The sequence below is a fragment of the Sebastes umbrosus genome, chromosome 1, assembly GCF_015220745.1.
Source record: "Sebastes umbrosus isolate fSebUmb1 chromosome 1, fSebUmb1.pri, whole genome shotgun sequence".
In the NCBI taxonomy this organism is placed as follows: Eukaryota; Metazoa; Chordata; class Actinopteri; order Perciformes; family Sebastidae; genus Sebastes; species Sebastes umbrosus.
Genome location: NC_051269.1, coordinates 9,219,952 through 9,246,231, shown reverse-complemented (window position 1 = coordinate 9,246,231; position 26,280 = coordinate 9,219,952). Strand labels below are relative to the sequence as shown.

The following is a 26,280-nucleotide window of genomic DNA, read 5'->3' as shown; positions in this document are numbered from 1 at the left end:
TGAAGGCGGGGTACACCCTGGACAGGTCGCCAGACTATCACAGGGCTGACACATAGAGACAGGCAACCATTCACAACTACTGAACATTTAGAGTCAACAATTAACCTAACCTGGATGTCTTTGGACCGTGGGAAGCCAGAGAACCCAGAGAACCCAGAGAACCCAGAGAACCCAGAGAACCCGGACTTACTTGGAAAATTGTTGAAATTAGCCCAAAACAGAGAGCTGGGTGGTCAGTGGATGGCAGCCATGATGTAATACATAAATCATTGGCTAAGTACTCTAAGTTAAAGTATACAAAGTATACTTTTGTAAACTAAAAAAGTGGGCTCCAAGTATATAAAGTATACTTTCAGTATAACAACTATTAAACCCAGTTTACTGATAGTACTTTAAAGGGTATTTTCATAAACTAAAAAGTGGGCTACAAGTACATAACTTATAAACTAACAGTATTCACTTAGTTCATAGTATAGTTGCAGTACACAATACAACTCAGATGTAAACTAGTTGTGTACCCAAAGTTTACTATTCTTACACTTAAAGTATACTTAAAAGTGTACTTTTATAAACTAAAAAGTGCCCCAATAAGTACTGAAGTAGTACACTTACAAGTATACTAATTGTACATTGATATTAGTATACTTACTACATAAAGAATACTTGGGGGAAATAAACTTGAACGTTACTTAAAGTGTCAGTAGGCAGTATATTTTTGGCATCATTGGGCAAAGATTCCATAATAACCTTTCAGCATATTGTAATTCAAGACTTCTGCTTCTCCTCATGGCTCTGTTTTCAGGCTTAGAAAATCATCCAAATCGACCAATCAAGTCTTCAGCTTTTGAATGCCACACAGCTTGTATGTTCATGTAATGGTCTAACTCAGTGTTAGTTTTAATACATTACCTCGGTCGCCTCGATCTCCGTTAGTTTAACAGTTAACATGTAAGCTACATACTGTACTGCAAGCTCTACTGTATGTGACTTTTTTTTGAAGCGTATAGAAAAAAAAGAAAGTGATGATTAGCTGTAAAACAAAACAAAAAAGTGTGCAGCATTATTATCTTTTCAGGCTACATTAGCAAGTCACTCACTGTGGAGTTTGTGATTGAATGGTAAAAACTCAAAATGTTAGAATTAGAAAAAGGTTAAAATAAAAAACACCATATAAATCTAAAGTTACCCATAAAGATTATGTGTAACTCAGTTTGATGAAGGCAGACTTGGGTTGTTGCTTCAGGTGGCAGCTGTGTTTCTTTGAACTTGAGTACCTCTGTACAGCCTCACACAGACGTAGGACGCCAAAGACAACTCATTAACAACAAGTACAATGATTTGTCCAACATCTTGCACCTACTACGCTCTGAACACTTGTTACAAGCTCCTCCGTCAGAGATACACAGACAGACATTAAACCGACGACGAGTATTTTGAGATGGAAAAACCACAAGAAAATCACTCTGCTTCAGAGGGTGACAAATGGTGAGTGTACATAAGATCTGATTCCACTTTTTGTTGATGAGCAACTTTACTGTTTTGGTTCAATGTTACTTCTCTCAGCTGTTTTCTGCAACAACAAAAAAAACTCTAAAAACTCACTGATGTAGGGGAGAATGAGGGAAATTGTAATAATTTTTTGGTTTTGATTAGGGTTGTCACTGGATTAAAATATTTAATCACAAATGAATGACACATTTTTTTATCTGTTCAAAATGTACATTCAAGGTCCTCTTATCAACATGGGAGTGGACAAATATGCTTTCTTTATGCAAATGTAGTATATATTTATTATTGGAAATCAATTAACAACACAAAACAATGACAGATATTGTCCAGAAACCCTCACAGGTACTGCATTGAGCATAAAAAATATGCTCAAATCATAACATGGCAAACTGCAGCCCAACAGGCAACAACAGCTGTCAGTGTGTCAGTGTGCTGACTTGACTATGACTTGCCCCAAACTGCATGTGATTATCATAAAGTGGGCATGTCTGTAAAGGGGAGACTCGTGGGTACCCATAGAACCTATTTTCATTCACATATCTGGAGGTCAGAGGTCAAGGGACCCCTTTGAAAATGGCAATACCAGTTTTTCCTCGCCAAAGTTTTGAGTGTTACTTAACCTCCTTTGTATCTTCACGCTAGCTCTAAAACTGAGCCCGCCACAACCTTCGAAAGGTTGATTGCGTTAAAGAAATTAGTGGCGTTAAAACAAATTTGCGTTAACGTGTTATTATCGCATTAACTTTGACAGCCCTAGTTTTGATGTTATTACTCAAAATTCTCTTGAACTATTTGGATAATTTTTATATGTAGGTAAGGTGTATTTGTGTTCTACTTGTTAACAGTCATCAAATGTTTTTACAAGTTGAGTTGTTAGAGTCACAATATTGATTGAAAAACTAGAAGTCAAACGTTACATCTGCCCCCACATGCAGGTGCGATTGTAACAACACGTAATACCTTCATATAAATACCAGGGACAACAATAAACTCTCAAGAATATAGATATAGTTAAAACAATTTAATATCCATTGAGCAATTAATTACTTTCATACCTCAAAAAAAGTCTTCAAACTTCAGTTTGTCCAGGCAGAGAGGGATCATCACGCAATTGTAGATGTTACATTTGCCCCTGGTCTCCCCTACACACCTGCTCAGCATCAACCAGCAGACAGTTAGCAACTAGCTGGCAGATATAGTGGAGCATTTAGCAACTAAAGAGCCAGATATTTCTCTCAGGAGTTGGTGGAGACCAAAACTGAGCTAAAAGTGAGTGAATATTGGACTTGGAAAGAGGGCTCCATGATAAAGGGCTCCGTAACTGTGGGGTATGTAAATGAGCAACTGTTTGCTAACTAGTTTGCATATCAAGATATGTCAATGTTGTGTTCAAAACTTGTATCTGCTGCCCCCAAGGGACCAAACAAATTGCAGGTTTAACTACACATTACAACTATAGAAGGAAACAGATACTACCAATAAAGTAAATACTACCAATATATCAGTCAAATAAACAAGAAACAACAATACAGTACATGTTAAACCAAATGCAGTCATCAAGCACCAGACACTGTTGTGTTGTGTTTGTGTGTGCTTCAAATACTGCATACATTTGTGGTATTTCACACACAATGCGTGTTGAAATGTTCCGTGTTGAATGTGACATAGCGTTGTGGTGGAGGGCTGTGGACCTCAGGGTGCCTGTGTGGGACAGATACTGACTCAGAGGGAGGCAGAGAAAGGAACATCTTGGGTCACCAGCTGTGTGTCTCTTTGTCAGTAAAATGACTTTTCTCTGTGAGAAATTGTTTATCTATTATTAAGTGACTTTTTCTTGTTTATTATGTAATAATTATGTGTAGTTATGACTGTTCATCTTCAAGTATTCACTATTTCCTTTCCGGTGCTGAAGTTTAATACTCTCATGTAATGTCTCATATTAGATAATTTGGTCTCTCCTTCAACAGATTTCACAATGGAGGCAGCGTCACAAACGTTCTCATTTTACAGCTAAACCGTGCACTACAAGATGATTCTGAAAATATCTGAGGCGAGAAATAGGCATTAACATAACATAATATTGATTCATATTTGATCAGCACTGCTTAGTTTGACCGTTTGGTCGGAGTTCGCGAGTGATTGACAGCCGACTCTCATAGACGGCAGCTGGACAGCAGACCTCAGATCAGCTCTGACTGCTTGTTTTCCTCCGGTCTGTGAAATCTTGCAGATGCCGTTAAGCGACTGTTTTATAAAAATAACTTTTTTTTAATCATATTTGCTCCAATCTCACCTTCTTCAGCATTAAATAGGGTGTCCAGATCCCAACATCTTTTTTTCAAACAATTTTTTGCCACTTTTATGAAAAAAGTGGTGCACTTGGTATAACAGCATTCAAAAAAGTTGCTAATCTTATAAACTGTTTCTGAAGCAGCAATATTTTGTACAGATAAATTGGAGAAGTACTTGCCCATACAATATTACAGTATGTTAAATTTGGATAAATTATAATATAATGTTAACAGACATATATTGTGTACAAAACCTCTTATTTTTTCATATGAATTTATTCTCGAAATCTCCGATTTGTTTTCCCCTCAATGTGGCCCTAATACTCCGTCGTAATTGAGAGAGCTGCATAAAACCAGAGTCAAATTCCATGTATGTATATTCTTGGTAAAATAAAATAGGATAAAATCTGAGTGGGGAAAGTGAAAAAGCAGCGTTTGCCCCTCCCTCATTACCACCACTGAGGTCCCTTAACCCCAACCGCTCCAGTGGAGCTGCTCAGTGGCCAGCAGATCAGACTGTGGTTGTACTGGGCAGCTTCCAGGTGTGAATGTGTAACTGTGTGAATGTGGTCAGGGCGTTCCTGAAAAAGAGAGCATTGCACTCAGTGAACCTCCCCTGAATAAATAAAGGTAAACAAAAAAAAAAAAAGAAGCTGATTCTGAAAATGAAACTGAACGTTTGTTTGTTGCTTTGCTGTTTGTCACAGATGTTTAGCAGTTACAATGTTTACCATTTTCGCCATTTTAGTGAAGATGGTTAATTGGCAGCATTTGCTAATTAGCGCTAAACACAAAGTAGAGGCTGATGGGAATGTCATTAGTTTTACATAATATTAGACCATTTTTAATGACCTAATGATTGCTCTCCGTGAAAAGTTAAGGGATCACTAAAGTTAGCCTCTAGGAATCATGGACATCCATTCAAATCATTGTGGAAGCCTAAAAAGTCAATCTGCTGGTGGCGCTAGATGAAACAAATGGTTTCATTAAGGTGACCAGATCCCAACAAACCAAATATGGGACAAAGAGTATGTTTGTGTGGGACAATGTGGGACACGTTACCAAGGCTGAGAGGTCGTCTACAATTTTGATACAATGTTTATCTAACTTAAATAGTAAACATTTCTATTCTTCCTCTTATCTTGTAACATCTCTATGCTTTGCCCGAATGCAAACCATAGATTGGCACATCTCTTTTTTGAGCTGCACGTTTCTTGTGAGACTCATATGAACACTGTCGCTTCATGTTGGAATCCCCCCGTGTGAAATTAAAAAATAACTGGCAAATTTCACAAAAAAAGAATCGCCTTCCTCCAGATTATAAATACTTAGAAGTAGTTTCGTTGTAACTGCACTTCCTTTTCTTTGTGGTAGTTTCTGTATAGCTTGTGACTTTGCAGTGACTCGACTTGTGACTTTTCTTCGTCGGGTGTAGCGTAGCAAACACGGTGAAAGGTCAACCTGCACTTGACCCATGTGTACACAGTTTGACGGCAAACACAGCGCCGTGATGACAGCCTTCCCTGCTTCCTTCACAGCCATTGAATAAAAGCCAGGTTTTAGAAAAGCGTCTGTCCTTTGGTGGTTTGACTTCTGAAAACTAGAGCCAATGAAAATGTGGGACATCGTCTCAATATGTGGGACGTGGGACTAGGGATAAAAATGCTGTGCAGTCCCTCGTAAAGTGGGACACCTGGTTGCCCTATAGGTTTCATCCTCTGTTAGATACTCAGATGTTTCTGTCTGGACCAAAGTGTTGAACATACTGCCAGCCTACATTAACACCCACAGAGCCATGCCGCCAGCTTGCTACTGTGCAAATCCCCTCCTCTCTGCTGTGAGGCCATGTGGCCTTCATGAACAGTCTCCGCCTTAAGTTGCTCATTCAGAAACACATAACACCCCCGCCCCCTCCTCTCTCGCTCTGTTCCTCTTTGCTCTTTCTCTCTCCCTCATTGTCATACAAACTGAGCTCTCTCAAACCTCTCCTCATGGGCTCACTCATGGTGAGAGCTGGGAAGAGCACTGGAGGGACTGGGCGATCTAGACTTGTATTTTCAACAGAAGGCACCGGATAAATCCCTCCTAGGGCTAAATGGAAGCATAAACACAGACTACAGACAAGAAGCGACCTTTCTCAGGTACTCTTTACCAATCCCTTTCCCTTGAGGTCACAAAGCAGTTTTTTTCTGTCTTTATTAGTGTTCCTCTGTATAAATTGCAAGTGTTCACTACTGTGGTTTAATTTCTTGAATAAGGAACAACTGGTATCCTTGGCGTTCAGAGACAGCTGAGCTTTTGTGGCTGCACTTGCGCTTTGCGCCTGTAGCTGTATTATGTAGGGCAAAGGTTACCGGCTACGCTGCAGAGAAAGCAGCTATTTCCCTTGTGTGGTGTATTTAGCCTGACACCTCAGGCTGCTCTGTGACCGTTGCTGCATAAAGTTTACGTTGTTTTAAACAAATACATTTTTCTTGTGTGAATATTAGAACAGCAATAACGAACTCTTTTAAAAGTTACTTTGCCAAAACTACACTGATATGAAATATTCCATCTCTTCATATTATTGTTTTCAGAAATTACAAGCTGCATACATAAATAAAAGTGTTTAGTTATTGACGTTAATAAACAGCAGAACCACAGAAAGGAGCTTTTATTGTTTTTCTGCATGCATGTCTAGGACAGTGAGATAATCAAAACAAAAATTATTTACCCCTGAGCCCCTCCCTATTGGTGGACTGGGATAAAATAGAAACTTACCCAGCAGAAGTGACCAACAACTATTCCCTACACTGCCAAGATGTGGTCACATGTAGAGCAAAAATATTATCTGAGGTATTTTTTTAAAAAACACCGTAAGTTGTTGACAGCAGTTGTTCTTTGCACCTGGGCTGAGTCTGCCTCCTCCTCATGCAGCCACTTGACCCACTTGTGAGTATTGATCATGTCTGTTTAACTCCTAACTTTCCACCAGGCTCCTGAAAGTTTTGTGATGGTCAGTCAGGTCAAATGGAAATTGGCTGATTCAGGTTCAGTAAGTCCGGTGCGTTCCTGTAGTCAGCCCACCTCCCAGGAATTACATTCCTGTGCAACTAATTTCAGCCTCAGTCTCTCAGCCAGACAAAATATTTTCCAGTGTTTGTGTTTTTAAGATGATACATAGTACTGGGGTGCTGTGGCTGCTGGCCATCAGGCATACACTACTTTTTAGTCATGTTAGAGGCGTGGCTGTAGGGAAGGCAGTGTACCGCTTTGTTCCAGACTGAAATGTCTCAACAACTGTTGGATTGCCATGAAATGCCGCCATGTCTCCCTCCCGGTAGATGAGCCAGCCACAATGTTCCCTCAGCCCAATGTTGGTTGGGTTGGTTAGGTTTAGGCATGTGGGGTGAGATGGGTTAGGATAGGAATATCAGGGTAAGCTAAAGGCAGAGTAGGGCAGGTCATGGCGTTTTGGAATAATGGGATGCTGCCGGTGTTACACCGAAATCTGTGACCGCATGAGAGTCAGCGACACGAGTTCACCATTTCTGACGGCTGTCGTCAGAAAACACACAAAACTAAATTGTTAAAAAAACATGTATGTATTTTAATATTTTTACTCTAAAGGTATATTCACAAAACTCTAAAAGACAAGCAAAAGATAGGTACAGACAAGCATGGGGTCACAAATGTCAGAAATGGTGACCTCATGTGTTACTGGCTCTCTGCAGTCACAGATTTCAGCAGAGGTACTGATCTGAAGGAACAACTGTAGTGTTCTGGTCTTAATCATATCTAACAACTAAAATCATTTCAGATGGAGGTCCCTGAAGCAAAATCTTATCAAATGTGGGTCTGTGACCTAATGTATATCAGTTTAGGGATCATTGACACATAAAAGGTTGAGAACCACTACTATACAGTATCGCTCACTAGACATTTAGACAACTGTACTAAATGATGTACGCAAAGTTGCCTGGGGCTTCAGCACAGAAGCCCAGAGGAAGGTGGAGAAGAATTTGCCTGCCTATGATAAGTGTGATGGTTTGAGGAGATTCATCCAACGACTAACTGTCAACTTCCCTGTTGAGCCAATTCCCTGCTGCACATATCATTTAGCTACCCTGCACTTTGCTACCCTGAATGCAAAATACAAAGCAGTCACTTTAGTTAACAACAGTTATTTTCTAATGCAACTATTGTTGCGGTGCTGGAAAATATTTAGGATGCAATTGCTTTCAACTAGGGCTGTCAAAGTTAACACGAGAATGACGCATTAATGCAAATTTGTTATAACGGCACTAATTTCTTTAACGCAACTTGAGATTTTTAGTTTGTAGCGGGTTCAGTTTTAAAGCTAGAGTGAAGATACTGGCATCATATGGAACTACAAACCTCAAGAATCTATTGGTGCCAACCATGTCATACTAGCTTGTCACGAAGGAGGCTCCAAACTTGTGCTACATTTTGGCGAGGAAATACTGCCATGGCCATTTTCAAAGGGGTCCCTTGACTTCTGACCTCAAGATATGTGAATGAAAATGGGTTCTATGGGTACCCACGAGTCTCCCCTTTACAGACATGCCCACTTTATGATAACCACATGCAGTTTGAGGCAAGTCATAGTCAAGTCAGCACACTGACACACTGACAGCTGTTGTTGCCTGTTGGGCTGCAGTTTGCCATGTTATGATTTGAGCATATTTTTTATGCTAAATGCAGTACCTGTGAGGGTTTTTTCATTGTTTTGTGTTGTTAATTGATTTCTAATAATAAATATATACATACATTGATAAGAGTGTTGAATATGAATGAGTGTTGAAATCTCCCTTTAAGGTACATTTAGAACAGATAAAAAATGTGCGATTAATCGCAATTAACGATGGACAATCATGCGATTAATCGCGATTAATCGCGATTAAATATTTTTCAACATAATAGTCATTAAGGGCCTGTTGACCGAACAAATAGAACTGAGTTTTATGGACACACATCATCTGTAATTTTTGTTATGGCTGGATTTATAACTACAGTTAGAGTCAGTCAAATGAGCTCAGCAGCAATTCATTTTTAATTAATCAAAGTGCTGTTTAGATTTGTCCGTGGACAATGAAACACAAACCTGTGCATCAGTGATTAACAACAATAAGTCTTTACTGTTATACCAACAGACATGTCTGGTTCAATGAGGATTGAAGTCTTAGTAATAATATAATATATAATAATAAATATATATTTGTTAAAACAAGTTATTTATTGTTTATAAGACATTTTCTGAACATGAATAAGACTAATACGTTTGTGAGTGAACATGCTATTCTTGTGTTTATCAGTTATCAGTAGAGGTTTGTCTTCCAGGAAACAATGACACCATTTATAAGACATGAACTGAATAGATGATAAACATGACAGTTATGCCCGTTGGTTTTTAGAGCATTGGAACCGTCTTTTTCCTGGTTTCAACGTTATCGCAGATAATTGATGTGAGAAGTCAAACAGGCCTCCCATGTATTTGAATTTACAGTGACCTGCCAACTGCCAAAGTTTATCTTCCTTCTGCTTGGGTGACACTGTCGCACCAACTCACAACATTAAATTGATATGGCAGACAGCTTTTACACACCAGCTTACATTTGGGTAGCAAATTTAGGGCTCATTGTGTTGCTCAAGGACTCTGACATGTGAGTGACCGACCCGTTCTACAACCTGATAATGTTTGGGTTAGAAACACATTATATACTTTTATATAATATTTTCCATTTGACACAACCTTGTACTGCCCAGTAAACTCTACATTATAAATTAGTGCATATCACCTACTGTCTACTGCATCACCTCTGTTATATTATATATTATACGTTGTAAACACATGCATTAACTAGAATGGCACTTTGAGAGCGCAGACCTCCGCTAAGTTGCCCGAGTACGATCGCCCCACCCTCACCCCCCCTCTCCGTTCAGCTTGCGCCATCATCCACGTGTATTTTTGTTTATGTTGAGATCAGCTGTATGTAGCGGAGCATCGTAAAACACTTCATTCATCTAGACAGAAACAAAATAAAACTCACCTAAACCGTCGTCGTTACTCTTTCCAACAATCACCAAGTGTGCTTTGATCGAACTCAACTCTAATTTCACCAAATTTAATGTGAAAAAACGCTGAATCTACAGTTGTCCCCCCCTCCCTCCACCCCTCGCTCTCTCTCTGTCCCTCTCTCTGCTGGCAGAAGGAAAGAGGCAGGGTGACGCGTCATGAACGTGTCATCAGTTACACTGCACATGTCTTAAAACCTGTGGTGTTAATGCACAGGCTGAGCGGAGCTATTAAAAAAACTTCCCGAAGCCGGATCATGATCCGGATCGCCACCAAAACTTAATAGAGTGTTCATTGTGCCATACCCCACCCCTCCAAAAAATTACATTCAAATCCATCGCAGACTTTTGGAGTAATCCTCCAAACGGACAAACAATAGAATAGAATAGAAAGCTTTATTGTCATTGTACATGGTACAACGAAATTTGGAGGCTTCTCCTGCTCAGTGCAGTTAAAAATAGATAAATAAAAAAACAACAGACAGCTACAATACACATTCATTCCTCCATTTTACACATAACATTCACAACATTCACAGTACCCATTCGTTCCCCACATAATACACAGATGTTTGGAGTGCTTCTCCGGATCAGTGCAATTAAAAAAAACTGTGTATAAATAGTGTAGCTATTTTACTAATAAAAAAATAATTATTGCACAAGTATGAGGTATTTACTGTTTGACAGAGTTTAGAGTTCTTATGGCCCAGGGAAAGAAACTGTTTGTGAGTCTGGTGGTGTGAGCTCTGATGGACCTGTAGCGCCTGCCAGAGGGCAACAGGTTCAATAGGTGATGTGCTGGGTGGGATGGGAAGAGGCCTTGATCATGTTTTTGGCTCTGTTGAAGCAGCGGGAACTGGAAATGTCCTCCAGGGAGGGCAGAGGGCAGCCAACAACCTTTTGGACTGAGTTCATGACCCTCTGGAGAGCTCTCCTTTCCGCAGCTGAGCACCCAGCGTACCACACTGTGATGCCATATGCCAGTATGCTCTCGATGGCAGAGCGATAGAAGGTCCCCAGCTGCTGTGCGTTCTTCAGTGTCGCTGTGGTGTTAGTGGACCAGGAGAGCTCCTCCGTGATGTGGATGCCCAAGAACTTAAAGGTCGGGACCCTTTCCACGCAGTCTCCGTGGATGTGGAGTGGGGCAGGGTCCGCACGGTGTCTTCTGAAGTCGATGATGATTTCCTTTGTTTTTACTGTTTTTGAGAGACAGGTTATTGTCTGCACACCATGCCGTCAGTCGCTGGACCTTGTCTCTGTAGGCCATCTCGTCTCCTTTCAAGATGGGCCCGACCACGGTGGTGTCGTCTGCAAATTTGATGACAGTGTTTGAGGGGTGGGATGGAGTGCAGTCATGGGTGTAGAGTGCATAGAGTAAACAAACAAACCAATAAACCAACGCCGGTGACACATAACCTCCTTCCTGGGTCTTTGGGCTAGGAAGGAAGTAACTAACTGACACCCAACAGTAACCATCGGCAACATCTTTGATCAATTAATGCAACTTGTCAACACAGACAACACACACATGTCAACTGCATTTTCCAGTTCATCAGTTCACAAACACAAAAGAGGACATGTGACATAGTAAACAAACAATATCTGCACTTAAAGGCCCATCTGTCATTTTTTGTAAGATTTTGAATGCAGGACTCACTGACTTACTTACTCTTTTTAAGATGAGATCAGGTTAAAGAGTTGGCACTCGTGGGGAAAATTAGGTCTTATTTAAAGTACGACTTTATATAAAATGTTTTACTCAGATAGAATAGAAAAAGGATAACAGTCTAAAAGGACAAAGTCTTGATCAGCTAAAACATTTGCTAAGTTTAGGGTTAAGATTATGCAATAAAAACCTTAAACCTTCTTTATTCAAAGCACCTTAAACATAATTATTATTTACTGCTATTTCAAACTATTTTGCCTATAACACGGTTGTTATTCAAAAGGTCCATTAATACATTTCTGTAAATTCAAATTATTAAATGAAATTATTTCAAATGTTAATGATGTGTCCACAAGATCCGTACCGATAAATCGCCCAGGAACATTATATCGGTCGATATTACTTTATTGTAGATATATCATATTGGTATATACGGTATCAGTCAATAAGTAACAAGAATCATTTCACCACCATTCACCATCACAGTTTGTCCACCAGAGAGCCAACAAGTTGAGCTGTAAAATGTCCCGCTCAGCGTGTATCTTGGTCACAATTAGAAAAAGAAATCTAAGGGATCCCTATCAAGATTGTTTAGAAAATATAAATTATTGAATTAAATATCAATATCAGTATCTGCCTCACAAATCCAGTATCAGTCAGGCTATGCTGTCCATTGATGTAATACCACCAGTCAAGCTTGTTGTGCACAAGCTTTGAACACTATCTTCTTCTTCTGTTCTTGTTCTTGTTATTCTCGTGGTCTTCTGGCTCTTTTAATGTATAATTGCAGACCTCTGGTGTTGATAACGCATCCTCTGCTGATTTTCATAATTCTCCTCTCACTTAATGATCCATAAAACACTTTAGGAAAGTTGTTTTGAGCATCAGAGCATTTGAAGCTTTTTTACAGTGATGTAGTAGCACACATATTTTCCAGTCTATTTGTTCCACTCCCACACCAAATCGGCTGCAACACAAAAGCAACATTGATGGGAAAATTACGGTCATGCCAAGCGGCGCTGACCCTGTGTTGACCTAATACAGCATACTGCTAGCATTGTGCGGATTATGAACATTAATATACAGCAATTAAATCATGTCAAAATGTCTGCTGTGGTTAGGGATTATATTTGCTTGGTACTGAAAGGGACATTTACACTGAGAATATGCTATTTAGTCACCATTTGCAAGCTAAATCTACAAACAGCATGAATTATTAAAATATAGTTTATACCATATTGTGACCATTGTAATTCTGTCACCGAACGCCACTGAGATTATTATTATTTATTTTTTTAACCCTTCTGTTGTTACAGTGCGATGGAAAAGACGCACGGTCAAGAGGTCAAGTTCAGGCTGGATATGGGCACGGCCCATCCTGCACCCAGCATCCCGAGCAGAGGACAGTGGTCCAGCAAAGTTGAGTTCCTCTTGGCGGTTGCAGGACAAATCGTAGGCCTAGGAAATGTGTGGAGGTTCCCTTACCTGTGCTACAAAAATGGAGGAGGTAAGTGCTACTTATTAAAATAACTCAAACTGTGGAAGCACTTTGTGGCAACACGACAAATATTGAGTTAACAATGAAAGCTGCGAGAGCGAAATCTTTCATAATAATGTTTGACGACGTATTATCAGCCAAAATCTCATGTCAGAACTACTATGTAAATATTACCTTCCAAGAACTATAAAGCTACTCCTTTTTTAAAGAGGAACTTCACATAGACTATTATTCCTGCTTGTGCTGCCATACAGCAATATCTGAAATGTCTTATATGTCATAATTATGACTTATATCTCATATATCTAATAAAATATCGTTCCTTTCCTTTTCCTGTGGTGAATGCAATGTGCTCCAATACATCCACTATGCACTACTGTGCCACATTTGGGTGTGGTGAAATTAACAAATCAAACCTGACTAACACCTAACTGTGAGGTTGTTGCACGGTCGCCAAGAGACACACAAGCAAATAGACAACACACAAGCAAATGGAGAAAACATCTCTACCACTTTGATAATACCTTGTATAAAAAAAACTGATGCAACTTTTATTTCACAACACATATGTGTCATAAAGAAGAAGAAGAAGAAGAAGAAACCTTTATTCGTCATAGTACATACAGGTACATACATGAAATTTTTCCTCTGCATTTAACCCATCCTAAGTTTTTTTAGGAGCAGTGGGCTGCTGCAAACGCCCAAGAAACACACTGAAAATACAGAAAACATGAGCATATCCAGACAAGTTGCACACAAACATTTTTAAAGGAAACTCAAAACTGACTAACAAGCCCAGACTGCGGAAATGATGAGCTGATAGAGAGTGTTGGAGATCAGACGTGTCTTTTACTAACAATGTCATCTCATAATACATCTCAATGTGATTCTTGTGGATTACCACCAAACTACAAACAACTCATGTGGTGTAACTTTTCATTTTTTTCCAAGGGGTGTTCTTCATCCCTTATGTCCTCTTCCTCTTCACCTGCGGCATCCCCCTGTTTCTAATGGAGACGTCTCTCGGCCAGTACACCAAACAGGGAACTATTACCTGCTGGAGGAAAATCTGTCCCCTTTTTGGAGGTAAAGATGTAGAATCAGAGTATCCGTGTGAAATCAAATAAATACATGTATTTATACAGGAATATATGTGTAAAAGTGTAAAAGTGTAATGGCTGGGCCTTTAAGTCTAAGTTATAGAAAACTATAAACATGAGGTGATTTTTTAATTGCAACATCTCAAATCTAATCCTTCACATTACAAATTGCAAAATTCATGCAGTCACAGTTGTTGCGGTGAATGTAGGACAAAACATTCACACACATCAAAAAATGTGACATTTCAGACAACATTTGTATATGTGCTAATCTGTATATGAAGTATGTAATGCAGGGGAACAATACTGGTTTATATTTTCTCACTTTCTCATAAAAATATATTTATTTTGCTTCATAAGAAGATCAAATTTTGTTTTGTGTGCTCAAATTTTTGCTACAAATCTTGCAGAGATATGTGATGAAAGTGATTTCACCACGTGTAGAACAGAGAGAAACAGAGTTGTTGGTTAAGATGTGAGTCAAGACATTGATTGACGAGAACTTTTATCTCTGGTGTATTTCAGAAATGATTAAAATAAAACGTGTCCACCAGGTTTTACCATCTTTCCTAAGTAACCTAACAAGCAATGTCAGGTTTGGTGAACCATAATTACCGTGACAAGGATTTAGTCTCGCATTGGTTAAATATTGCCTTCTGTGAGTTATTACATGAGTTACAACAATCTTTCTCCATGTGTCTCACGTGTGCATGCAGTCAAGTACACATATATTTAGTAAATCTACAACAGCAACATTTGTACTGGAATAGCAGCCTGTTCTTGGGTAATATCATCATTAAACTCACAGTATGTGACATTTATTTCCTTTAAATTACATTATTAGAATATTTAATTGATAAGTGAATACTATTTCACTTTCATCAGTTCCATCAGTATTTAATTTGTTTTATATTGTATTTAAATGTGAGTTAAAATATTAACTTTAAAACATGTTGGTTCTTGTATATTTAATCACTGTATTTTTTTATGTTCCATTTTATTTAATATTTACATAAATTAGTATTATTTCATGTTATTTTATAAATTTGTTTGTATTTAAATGTAAATTATCTTTTCACTTTATCATTTGCTGGTTTATAGCCTATAATCAATCAAAGTCTGATATTTTGGCACAAAAAAGGTTCAATAACAGTAACACGCTGGACACTTAGTTTATCCTACAACTATTTGACAGTGATAATTAGATGTTGCTTTCTTTCAAGCATTGAACTTGTGATTTAAATACTTTTTGTTTCTTTGTTTGTTGTCAGGGATCGGTTATGGCAGTCTGGTGGTTGTTTTATACTCCAGCATCTATTACATCATCATATTGGCCTGGGCTTTCCTGTATCTCTTCTCCTCCTTCAGCACTGAACTTCCCTGGGCGAATTGTAGAAACAGCTGGAACTCAGGTAGGTTACCAGTATGTGACCTGACTGACATAAAACTGACATGTGGCTGATTATTTCCCTCTCAGGATTAAGTTTTATTGTATTAGTTGTCATGTTATTGTTTGTTTTAAAGATTAATCATATTTTTGGCTCATTTGAGGATCTGGAGTGCAAAATCCAGAGATGAGTCATGAGGTCCACTTCACTTATTTACTTACTTATTCACTTTTACATAAAGATAAGAGACACATCTCTTATGCAAATATTGCTCATTTCAAATGTTTACCTGCTGGAGACAAGTTGTCTCCTTCTTCTCTGTAACGAATATTCTCAGTGAATGTGCGCGGAGATTTCAAGTTTCCCTTTCAAACTTGTGTAAATTGCTCAGCAGAACCACAACTGGCTTCCAAACTGGTTGACGTACACATCTTAAACAGAGATTTTAGGTGAACATAGAGAAACTCTCCTCCTTCAGATACCACAACTTAGTGTAAAATGGGATTTAATCCATTTATTGACATTGTTGTCATAATAGACTCGGGGAGCAGCAGCCCCAACACTGCGCACCTCAGCACTGGCCCTAACATACACTGTAGTAGGGATGCATCGATACCAATACTGACTCAAATAGGTGGATTGGATATCGGTGGCAATGGGCTGATTTGGTATTGGTTACCATTATTTTAATGAAAAACAATTCAGTACATTTATATCTGTGTGTTTATTTTTTATGTTTTGTTTTACAAAGTTAGGAAAGTAATGTTTCCTTACACATAACAGAATGATCCCAGTCACTCCCACACAGTGAGGCATACAGCGTTTTAATTAAACACTGGTATTGGATCGGACCTCGCACACCCAAAGCCCAGGTGTTGTTATTGGGACTGAAAAAGTTGGACTGGTGCATCCCTGCTCTGGAGCAGTATACTGTGCCCCTGTCTGGTCCAGGTCACCTCATACCCACCATGCAGATGCCCAGTTTAACACAACCTGTCACTAATCATAACCTGGACAATTTGCTCAACACCACCCCCCTGGTTCCCTGTCCTATCCAACATCCTCCTCACCCCCACATATCAGACAAGTCGCATTTAGTCAAAGGATGCTCCATAAGGTCAAAGATCCCCCCCCCCATCTACCGATCCACACAGACATCTTTAATCCACCTACTGCTCCAATCTAGACGACCAATATGGAAAAAAACACAAGCCGACTTTATCACCCACTCTGGTTGGGAAAAGAAACGGGAGTCCAAGGATGTCCCAAACAAACATCTGGTGCTCCCCACTCAACCTGGTACCAGCCTCCCAAGGAGACAGTGGTTAACCCCTCACCAGGTTCAGGACCGGTCAGTGGCCACGGCCCCTGCTCGGCCAGTGTCCATAGGTGGGGCAGCAGCCCAAGCTCACTGTGTGCTTGTGGAGAGGAGCAAACAGCCGATTAGACTGTTGTCAGGCTATTAAATAGGCATTATCGGCCGCTATAAGCACCATAGATGTGGGCTGATGGGGGCCCACTACACCCACTGGTAGGTTTTATCATCTATTCACATGGTAAGACGGTATAAAAGAAGACAACAGCGACCTCTAGCGACCGTAGTAATTATGACAGGAGCAGAGGAGGAAGTGAGGTGCTGTAGTATAGACGGCATGAAACTCTGTATCAGGTGGAGGTCGAGGGTGATGGATGGGTCAAAAAACAGGGCTTTTACGCAGGAGACTGGAGTTCGCATTCGTGTGAAACCAACAAAGTGTAGTTGCTTTTGTGTTCACAAGCGTTCAGTTTTGCTTCACTTTTGAAACGGTGCAACACTTCATTTTACAGGTCTGCAAATTTCATGATAATTTGCAAGTAACCTATTTGAAATTTCTTTGGAATTACTGCCAAATTACCCCAATATTTACCTCAAAATGTATCGAAAATTACTTATTATAATTATATTCCTGTATTTCCCAATAGTTGGTAATTTATTTAATACGTTTCCAGGAAAAGAATACAAAGTTAATTGATATGCTTTATTTCCATGTCTGCTGATAAATAGATAATAATTAGCAAATGACTTCTTTGAAATTTCTTTAAAAACTCCCTGAATCATGACATTAGCTACCAAGATACATTTATGTAGACAATAAGTCACACAATGGTGAGCTTTGTGCCTGATCAGAAGTGTCTTCTATTAGTTTTGGTTTTCCACCTCCAATGAAAAGCAGCGCACAGCCGCTTCTCAAGTCTAAGGGCCCTATTTTAACCATTAAATGCTATTTTAGCATTTAATTATTAAATCATGTTTATAATAAAGTATTTTTCAATAGGTAAATATTGGGGTAATTTGGCAGTATTTCCAAAGAAATTTCAAATAGGTTACTTGCTAATTATCACCTAATTACCATGAAATTTGCGAGATTTTTGTTGAAATTTACCTTGAAACATAGTTATTTTAAGCCAAAACACAATGTTTTTCCCTAAACTTAACTAAGTGGTTTTGTTGTCTAAACCTAAAGAAACCTTTTTGTTTGTGTTCAAAACGTAATATTTCATTCAGTTTTACGTGTTAGATCATGTTGCTTTTAAGTTTTACAACGTCGTAGGGCTAGTAGGCCCCTACTGACCCACATCTATGATGCTTATAGCGACCGATAACGACTATTTAATAGCCTGATAACAGTTGAATCGGGTGCACGATGGAATCACATCACTGAAGCTTGCTCTCTCCAAAACCATACAGCAGACCAGGAGGCAACTGCTTGGCTCAAGGAATTTGCATTCGCTAATTAATAGACTAGGCTATATGGAAATGTCCCCCGTTCCATTTTTGTTGTAAAATAAGAACATAAATCAAACGCTTTAACAAAGGCGGAATGTGATCATGTGTGTGGATGTCCCTTGTTTAATTAAACCATCCTGTATGTCTTTGCAACAGAGACCTGTGTGGAGTTTAATCGAAGAGCAGATGATTTGAACTGGACTGTAGCTGAAAATGCAACATCACCAGTGAGGGAGTTTTGGGAGTGAGTATGAAAACCAAAATCCAAACATGACAAGAAGCTCTGAAAGTGACTTGACATTTATGAATTATAACTGAAAATGTGAATTGCAGGAGAAGAGTTTTGAATGTCACAGGAAGCGTCCATGAGTTAGGCGGCATACGATGGGAGCTGGCTCTGTGTCTTCTGTTGTCCTGGATCATCTGTTACTTTTGTGTCTGGAAAGGAGTAAAGTCCACTGGGAAGGTAGGACAACCGCGCACTGCAATCAAATCACTCTGCTAGATACGCTGCCTCTATCACTACAATCTAATTACAGATTGAAAACTTGATGTGCTTGTGCAAAGTTCATGGTTAATCATAAATTTTTTCCAACACACAAGTATCAAAAAAAGGAAGAACACTAGAGTGAGGACCAAAATGTCTCACAACTAGGCTACTGTATGAATTTGCTTTAAATTTGGGCCGACACTGATGACTTTGATGATCCTCTGACTTTTCTTCCAGCGCCACCATGAGGTTCACATGTGGTTTGAGTGATATATCTCAATAACTATTTGATGGACTACTGTGAAACCTCATGTCCCCCTCAAGATGATTGTAATCACTTTGGTGATCCCTTAACGTTTCATCTAGCGCCATCATCAGGTCAAAATTTAACTCCGTGTAATACTTTGGTTTATGACCAAATACCTGCAAAACTACCAACATTCCCATCAGCCTTAGCTATACCTTTTTGTGCTAATTCGCAAATGTTAGCATGCTAAACTAAGATGAAAAAATGGTAAACAATAAGTTCTAAACACCTGCAGTTTGGCATTGTCATTGGTAGCATGCTGACATTAGCATTTAGCTTGAAACACGTCTGCGCCTAACTGCAGCCCCACAGAGCCGCTAGTGTGGCTATGTTTTCTTAGTAATTAAAGGACCAGTGTGTAGGATTTAGGGATTTATTGGCAGAAATGGAATATAATATTAATATAACTATGTTTTCATTAGTGTTTAATCAGCTGAAACTAAGAATCGTTGTGTTTTCGTTAGCTTAGAATGAGCCATTCGTATCAGAACAGACAAACGAAACACTAGCATTTCACGTTTTTTTACGTTACCTCAAGGCCAACGTAGTTCTCTGACGCGCTTGGAAAGGGAGGGCTGAGCAGAGGGGTATTCAGTCGGTTGCAATCTGCAACCACACCACTAGATGCCACTAAATCCTACACACTGGACCTTTAAGGAGGCTGCACCTTTAAGCTTTGGGTGGTGAACTGTGTTTCCATATCAGACTTCTATACAGAATCCAGTGTAAATGAGGATTATTATGTGTTTGATACATGCTACAGTAGCTCAAACCAAATGAAATAAAGCAATGTTGAATTTCTTTTCTGGAGCTCTTTAGGACGTGACCACATAACAGCCAATCTGGCAACACAGCTATCACACACACAGCTTTATCCAAGTCCACAATTTTGCCACCAATTAACCCTCACTCTTCCACAGGTAGTTTACTTTACGGCCACATTTCCATACTTGATGCTGGCGGTGTTGCTTGTTCGTGGAGTCACGTTGCCGGGGGCCTTAGACGGGATCAAGTTTTACCTCTACCCAGATCCATCCCGCCTCACTGATCCACAGGTATGAGCACGCTTCACTGCTTCTCTGTTTGAATGATATGAGGCTCACATGAACCGACAACCCTTGTGTACTGTACCTGCAGGTGGTCCAATCATTTACAAACGCATGTTGTTTGGACAAGCATTGTTGACATTTTGAAAGTTTCCGAAATAATATAGCTCAAATGAAGTGCTGGAACAAACATTTACAGAACATTTAGAATAAATGACATATTTTAATTACACTTTAGTGGAAAGTTAAGGGGAAGTCAGAGTTCAGGAGATTGAAAAGATCGGTTACCTATACATTGTTTCAAATGGCATCACAATTTCCACTGTAGCCGTGTTTGCAGATGATTGCTTTGTTGATGTCACACTGAGTCGACAGCAGTGTAAAACATTAGCAAATGTGTGTTAACTAGTTCTTTCTAGACTCACTGTAGACTTGTAACACAGTCTTTCTTATGTAATTTGCTATAGATGAACACATGTCCTTTATTTGTCTTGCAGGTGTGGATGGATGCTGGCACACAAATCTTTTATTCCTATGCTATTTGTATTGGGTGTCTAACTGCACTTGGCAGTTATAACAAATACAACAACAACTGTTACAAGTAAGTTTGATATATATGTTTTCCAGTTTGGGTAGGACTGTAGATTCACACAAAACACACAAAAAGAAAGAACACATCTAACAGAGAGTTGGCCAGGTTGCAGCTTCAGTAGGCCAGTGATTCGAAAAGCACAACAGCCGTTAAAGATATATAAGACCTTTTGAGCCGTTTGTCAGAACATCTTTAGTGCCCATTTTATTTAAAAACATTTGGAATAGTTTATAGGAAAAGAAACCACATCGTATTGAAGTAAAGTTTCCTCCAAAAATATTCTAGTGATTCAGTAGTCATGCCATAAATATAACCGTCTCAGGCTAGTTTAGGATGTGAGTCACAACTACGGGAAGAAAAATGTATGTATTTCAGATGTATGTATTAGATGCATGCAAATTTGTATACATCTAATGCAAAACAATGGAGTATAAAATGTATTTTTTGTTTTTTGTTTTTAGGGACTGCATGTACTTGTGCCTTCTGAACAGTGGGACCAGTTTTGTGGCTGGCTTTGCCATCTTCTCTGCTCTTGGATTCATGGCATATGAGCAGAACACAGACATATCAAAAGTGGCAGAGTCGGGTGAGAATATAGAATATGTTATTAATAAGAGAATATATCAAGGAATTAATGAGCATTGTACTATCCGGTCAGCATATAGCACAAAATCCACTTGATAGTGGACAGTGTGTAGGATTTGGCGGCATCTAGCGGCGTGATTGCAGATTGAGTACCCCTCCGCTCACTCCTCCCTTTCCAAGAGTGCGGTAACGTGAGAAGATAACACTACTTTAGGAGCAACAGAAGTCAGACGGCAGCTGGTGGTACCACGTTTTGCACTCTGTGGCTCACATTACTGCAGTTTCACAAGTGTGTCGGAGAACAACAGTGGCCTTCACGTAATGTAAAACTCGAAATGCTCTCTCTAGAGCCTGTGTTTGGTTTGTACGTTCTGGTCTACTGTAGAAACATGGCGAGGTGTAGTGGAGTCCATGCCTCGACGGGTCAAGGCTGTTTTGGCGGCAAAAGGGGGAACTACTCAATATTAGGCAGCTGGTCATAATATTATGGCTGATCGGTGTAGTTCCGAAATACTACACACTGGCCTTTAATTCCATAAAAGTGAAACATTTTGACTCAACAGCAGAAAATATTTCCATGATTTCTTTTGACCATCTCATTCTCACTGCAGGTCCCGGCTTGGCGTTCATTGCCTATCCTCGAGCAGTCGCCATGATGCCTTTTCCTCAGGTCTGGGCGATATTCTTTTTCATTATGATCATCCTACTGGGACTGGACAGTGAGGTAAGCTGACTCTTCTTTAGCACTGAGAGAATCAGAAAAAGCAGTTTCATTTCTCTCTTAAATAAACTTTTCATATGGGGACGGTATATTTTTAATAATGATCATGAAATAAAATGATGAAATGCTGATCCTTTGTTCACAATGACCTGGATAAAAGATTTTATTCAATTGTTTTATGCATACATTACATAAGTCTTTATGAACTTTGGCCCTGTGGGTGTCTCACAGTTCTCAAAAAGAGAACAATGTATTCCCTCTAGTTGTGTTTTTGGTCCTGTTTGTTTGTCTGTTTGCACATAGCCAACAGATTTCAATGAATTTCGATAATGAGTATGAATGAGTAATCATGTCGTGGGTGTGGATTTAGGTCACAGTTCAGATGCAGGAAATGTTGAAAGGATTTATTAACATTGTGAGAACGTTTCATCATTATCATTGACTATTACACTTGCTAATATGAGAAAAAAAATCTGGCTCATGTATTCCCATGATTTCTTTTGTCACTTTGTGTATTTTGATGCAGATCCAGATCCGGATGCTTAGTAAAAATCTTAATCATTATGATAAAAAATAACTAGATTAGAGGATTGTGCAGCCTTGGCAGAGGTATGCACTTTCTGAGTACTTACTAAATTATTTTGACATTATCTCTGTAAAGTTTGTAAGTATGTTTGTATGTGTGCAGCGTGTGTAGAGTCATTGTGTAATTGGGAGCTCTGTGTTTCAGTTTGTAGGTCTGGAAGCCATCGTAACAGCGATTTCTGACACGAATCCTGCCTTCTTCCACGTTGGCCATCGACGTAAACTTCTTCTACTTGCTATCAGTGTTTTTAGCTTCTTCGTTGGCCTTGTGATGGTTACAGAAGTAAGATCATATTAAAAATCTAACTTCTTTTACAATGACCTTTTTTGTTATGTTAAAAGACCGTAACACAACAGCTAACTGATGTCTCACACACAGGGCGGGCTGTACATCTTCCAGTTGTTTGACTACTATGCCTGCAGTGGAATGACTCTACTTCTCTTTGCCATATTGCAGTCTGGTTGTATTGGATGGATATACGGTGAGTTAATAAACAAGAGGAATGTGCATGGTTTCTTCACTGTGATATTGAATTCCCTCACCACAGCGTTTCCATCTACTTACAGGTGTAGACCGGTTTTATGCAAACATAGAGGACATGATTGGATACAAGCCTTTAGCCGTGATTAAATATTGTCTGAAATACGTCACTCCAGTAATATGCATGGTGAGTTGCATTAAACATTCACTTAGTCAAACAGTCAGTTTATATGTCAACTGACCCTTCGCTAAGCCATTCAATCTGTTTATATATTTTGGGGCTCAAACACAATGGTTATGTGTTTCTTCTACCTAATGTGGAAAACAAACCGAACTACACATTTACAGATTTATGTACGCATTTACAGATTTTTCTGCACATTTACAGATTTATGTACACATTTACAGATTTTTCTACACATTTACAGATTTATGTACGCATTTAAAGATTTTTCTGCACATTTACAGATTTATGTACACATTTAAAGATTTTCTGCACATTTAAAGATTCATGTACACATTTACAGATTTTTCTACACATTTACAGATTTATGTTCGCATTTACAGATTTTTCTGCACATTTACAGATTTATGTAGGAATTTACAGATTTTTCTCCACATTTACAGATTTTTCTGCACATTTAAAGATTCATGTACGCATTTAAAGATTTTTCTGCACATTTACATATTTATGTACGCATTTACAGATTTTTCTACACATTTACAGATTTATGTACGCATTTACTGATTATTCTACACATTTACAGATTTATGTACGCATTTACTGATTATTCTTCACATTTACAGATTTATGTAGGAATTTACTGATTAATCTACATATTTATAGATCTATTTATAAGATTTTTTTTACACATTTACAAATCTAACTACACACACATGGATTGAGATACAGTTACACAACTCTCCAAACTCATTTGCAAGTAGGTTTGCTACAATAACGGCCCCATAGATTTAGCTTGAGCTCATCACTTGTTTCCAGGCAAAACATGAATTAATCAACTTTTATTTAAAAGAGGTTTCATTTAGCAAGTTACTCATATCAATTACATGCCAGCCTAAATTTTTCAATTTAAAATTTTCAATTCCACTCCATTGTAGCTTGGGGTGATTTGGGGTACATTTATAACATTTTGTAAATTGTCTAACCAAGACTTTAACTACTTTCTCTGTGACTATTTTCAGGCAACATTTGCTTTCTCCTTGGTCAAATACACTCCTCTGAAGTTCAACAACACAATTGCGTATCCGTGGTGGGGTTATGCTCTTGGCTGGTGGTTCACTCTCTCCTCTACTCTCATGGTTCCTCTATTTATGTTGTACAAAGTGAGCACCACTCCTGGCACACTGCGACAGGTAAGCTGATTGTATTTATAAATGTGTCAACATGTCTCCAAAAAACTGTGTGTTTTTATTATTAAGACCTATATTCTTCTTTGTTAGAGGATCTCCATCTTATGTACTCCAGCTGAAGACCTGCCTTCGAACAAATCAGAGAAGAAAGGACTTGAACTGCTCGACTTGACCTCTCCTGACAGCATGGTGTCCTGTCCCTAGGACGAGCAAACTGGAGCAGCTTCAGATAAACTGAGCAACGTGAGGCAAAAGGAAAAGCTTGCCCTCAATCCAGATCTCCCACTCCTTTTAAAGCAGTGGTTCCCAATCTTTATTTTTTATGTTTGACCTCTTAAAACACAACAATGTCTACTTGTTACCCGTCACTGGTTGCATATGCCGAATACCGGTGGCAAACAGTTCAACCAAAGACAAATTTTAGTTTGAATACTTGTGCTATTTGTGCCTTTTTTATTGAAAGTGACAGAGAAAGTATTGAAAGGGGAGAGAGAGAGGGCAGCAAAGGGCCACAGGTCCGATTCAAACGGACTCAGTCTTTGTACATGGGGCGCCCGCTCTACCAGGTGAGCTACAGCGGCACCCCAGTTTGAATGCTTTTTAAAAGGCTTGAAAATTATCAAATAACTCATAAAAAAGCAAAGAATAAAGGAAAAAAAACATGATTTGTGAAGCAGAATTTTTTTTCTTCTTTCCTGTCCTGTTAATGATAATCTAGTGGGGATACCGATCTCCTGGTTGGGAATCACTGCACTAAAGGAATGGCTTCAGATGTATCATGATTTCACTCCATTAAGCATTTCAAGTAGTAGTAGTAGTAGTCAGAAGTATTTTCAAGAATATGATAAGGAGAATCTAAGCTCAAAGGTCCACTTACTGTTCAGGGAATGTTTGTTTTCTCCTTCGTGTCTGAGCTGTCAGTCACATTTCATGGTCTTCATTCCACAAATGCAGCCGTCTAAGACGTCATCACAACTCCCATCGCTGACAGCACTAACAGTTAGCGAGCAGGGCTGCAACTAATGATTACTTTCATTCTCAATCGATCTATTGAATTTTACACGATTCATTTTGTTTTTTAAATGTCAGAAAATAGTGACAAATGCACATCACAATTTCCCAGAGTCATGAGTTGGCCTCTTAAGATGTCCTAAAGACATTAAATTTACAATAATATAAAACCAGCACAATTCATTGGTTATCGATTAGTACTCTGTTGATCAATTGAGTCATCTCTTAGTTGCGTCAGCTCTATTAGCAAGTGGACCTTCAAACGTATCGGTCATGAATGAACAGCCAAGCTGGAATTCAAACTGATATTTTAAATTGTTACGTATGTAAAGAAATTCTTTGAGAATATGTTTTTTTGTTTTGTTTTGTTTTAACCATGTTTTATAACTATTTGGAGTAAAGTAACACAGATAAACTCTTGCCAAATAAGCCATACAGATTGAACACTTGAGTCACTTTTAGGTCACGGTGAGTGACGTAAATTTAATTTCAAATTGTCAATATAACTAAATAAAGCAGTGACATGAAAGACGAAAGGTTGTCCAGCAATGAGGGTCGGATTCAAACCTTGGACGCTGCCTGCACCTTAGCCGTCTCAGCCACCATGCTGTCCCAACACTAAAGTGTTTCGGACCTGTACAAAGTACTGCTACCATAACAATGTGCACACAGATAGGAAACAATTCAGCACTTACAAGTTTGTTTGGTGTTCAATAAAATGAAACACCAATGAGTCGGATTGTGATCATGGATGCACCAAATGCAACAGAGAAACAGCAAACCTGTTGAATCACAGA

At 38.9% G+C, this 26,280-nt stretch overlaps 1 protein-coding gene across 2 annotated transcripts; it reads left to right on the top strand.

Moving 5' to 3' along the window:
- The first annotated feature begins 1,350 nt into the window (after positions 1–1,350).
- Positions 1,351–26,019, top strand: slc6a22.1 (solute carrier family 6 member 22, tandem duplicate 1). 2 transcript variants are annotated; one of them, XM_037775901.1, is made up of 15 exons: positions 1,351–1,485; positions 12,858–13,048; positions 13,991–14,125; positions 15,411–15,551; positions 18,451–18,538; positions 18,628–18,760; positions 20,012–20,146; positions 20,635–20,738; positions 21,191–21,315; positions 21,926–22,038; positions 22,766–22,903; positions 23,000–23,102; positions 23,188–23,288; positions 24,305–24,475; positions 24,563–26,019. In XM_037775901.1, exons 1-15 carry the CDS (start codon positions 1,439–1,441, stop codon positions 24,674–24,676), a joined length of 1,839 nt encoding a protein of 612 aa, XP_037631829.1. In that variant the 5' UTR covers positions 1,351–1,438; the 3' UTR covers positions 24,677–26,019. The 2 variants fall into 2 exon arrangements, with proteins under 2 accessions (XP_037631829.1, XP_037631835.1); XM_037775907.1 differs by lacking the exon at positions 1,351–1,485 and adding an exon at positions 5,708–5,941.
- Positions 26,020–26,280: the final 261 nt, after the last annotated feature.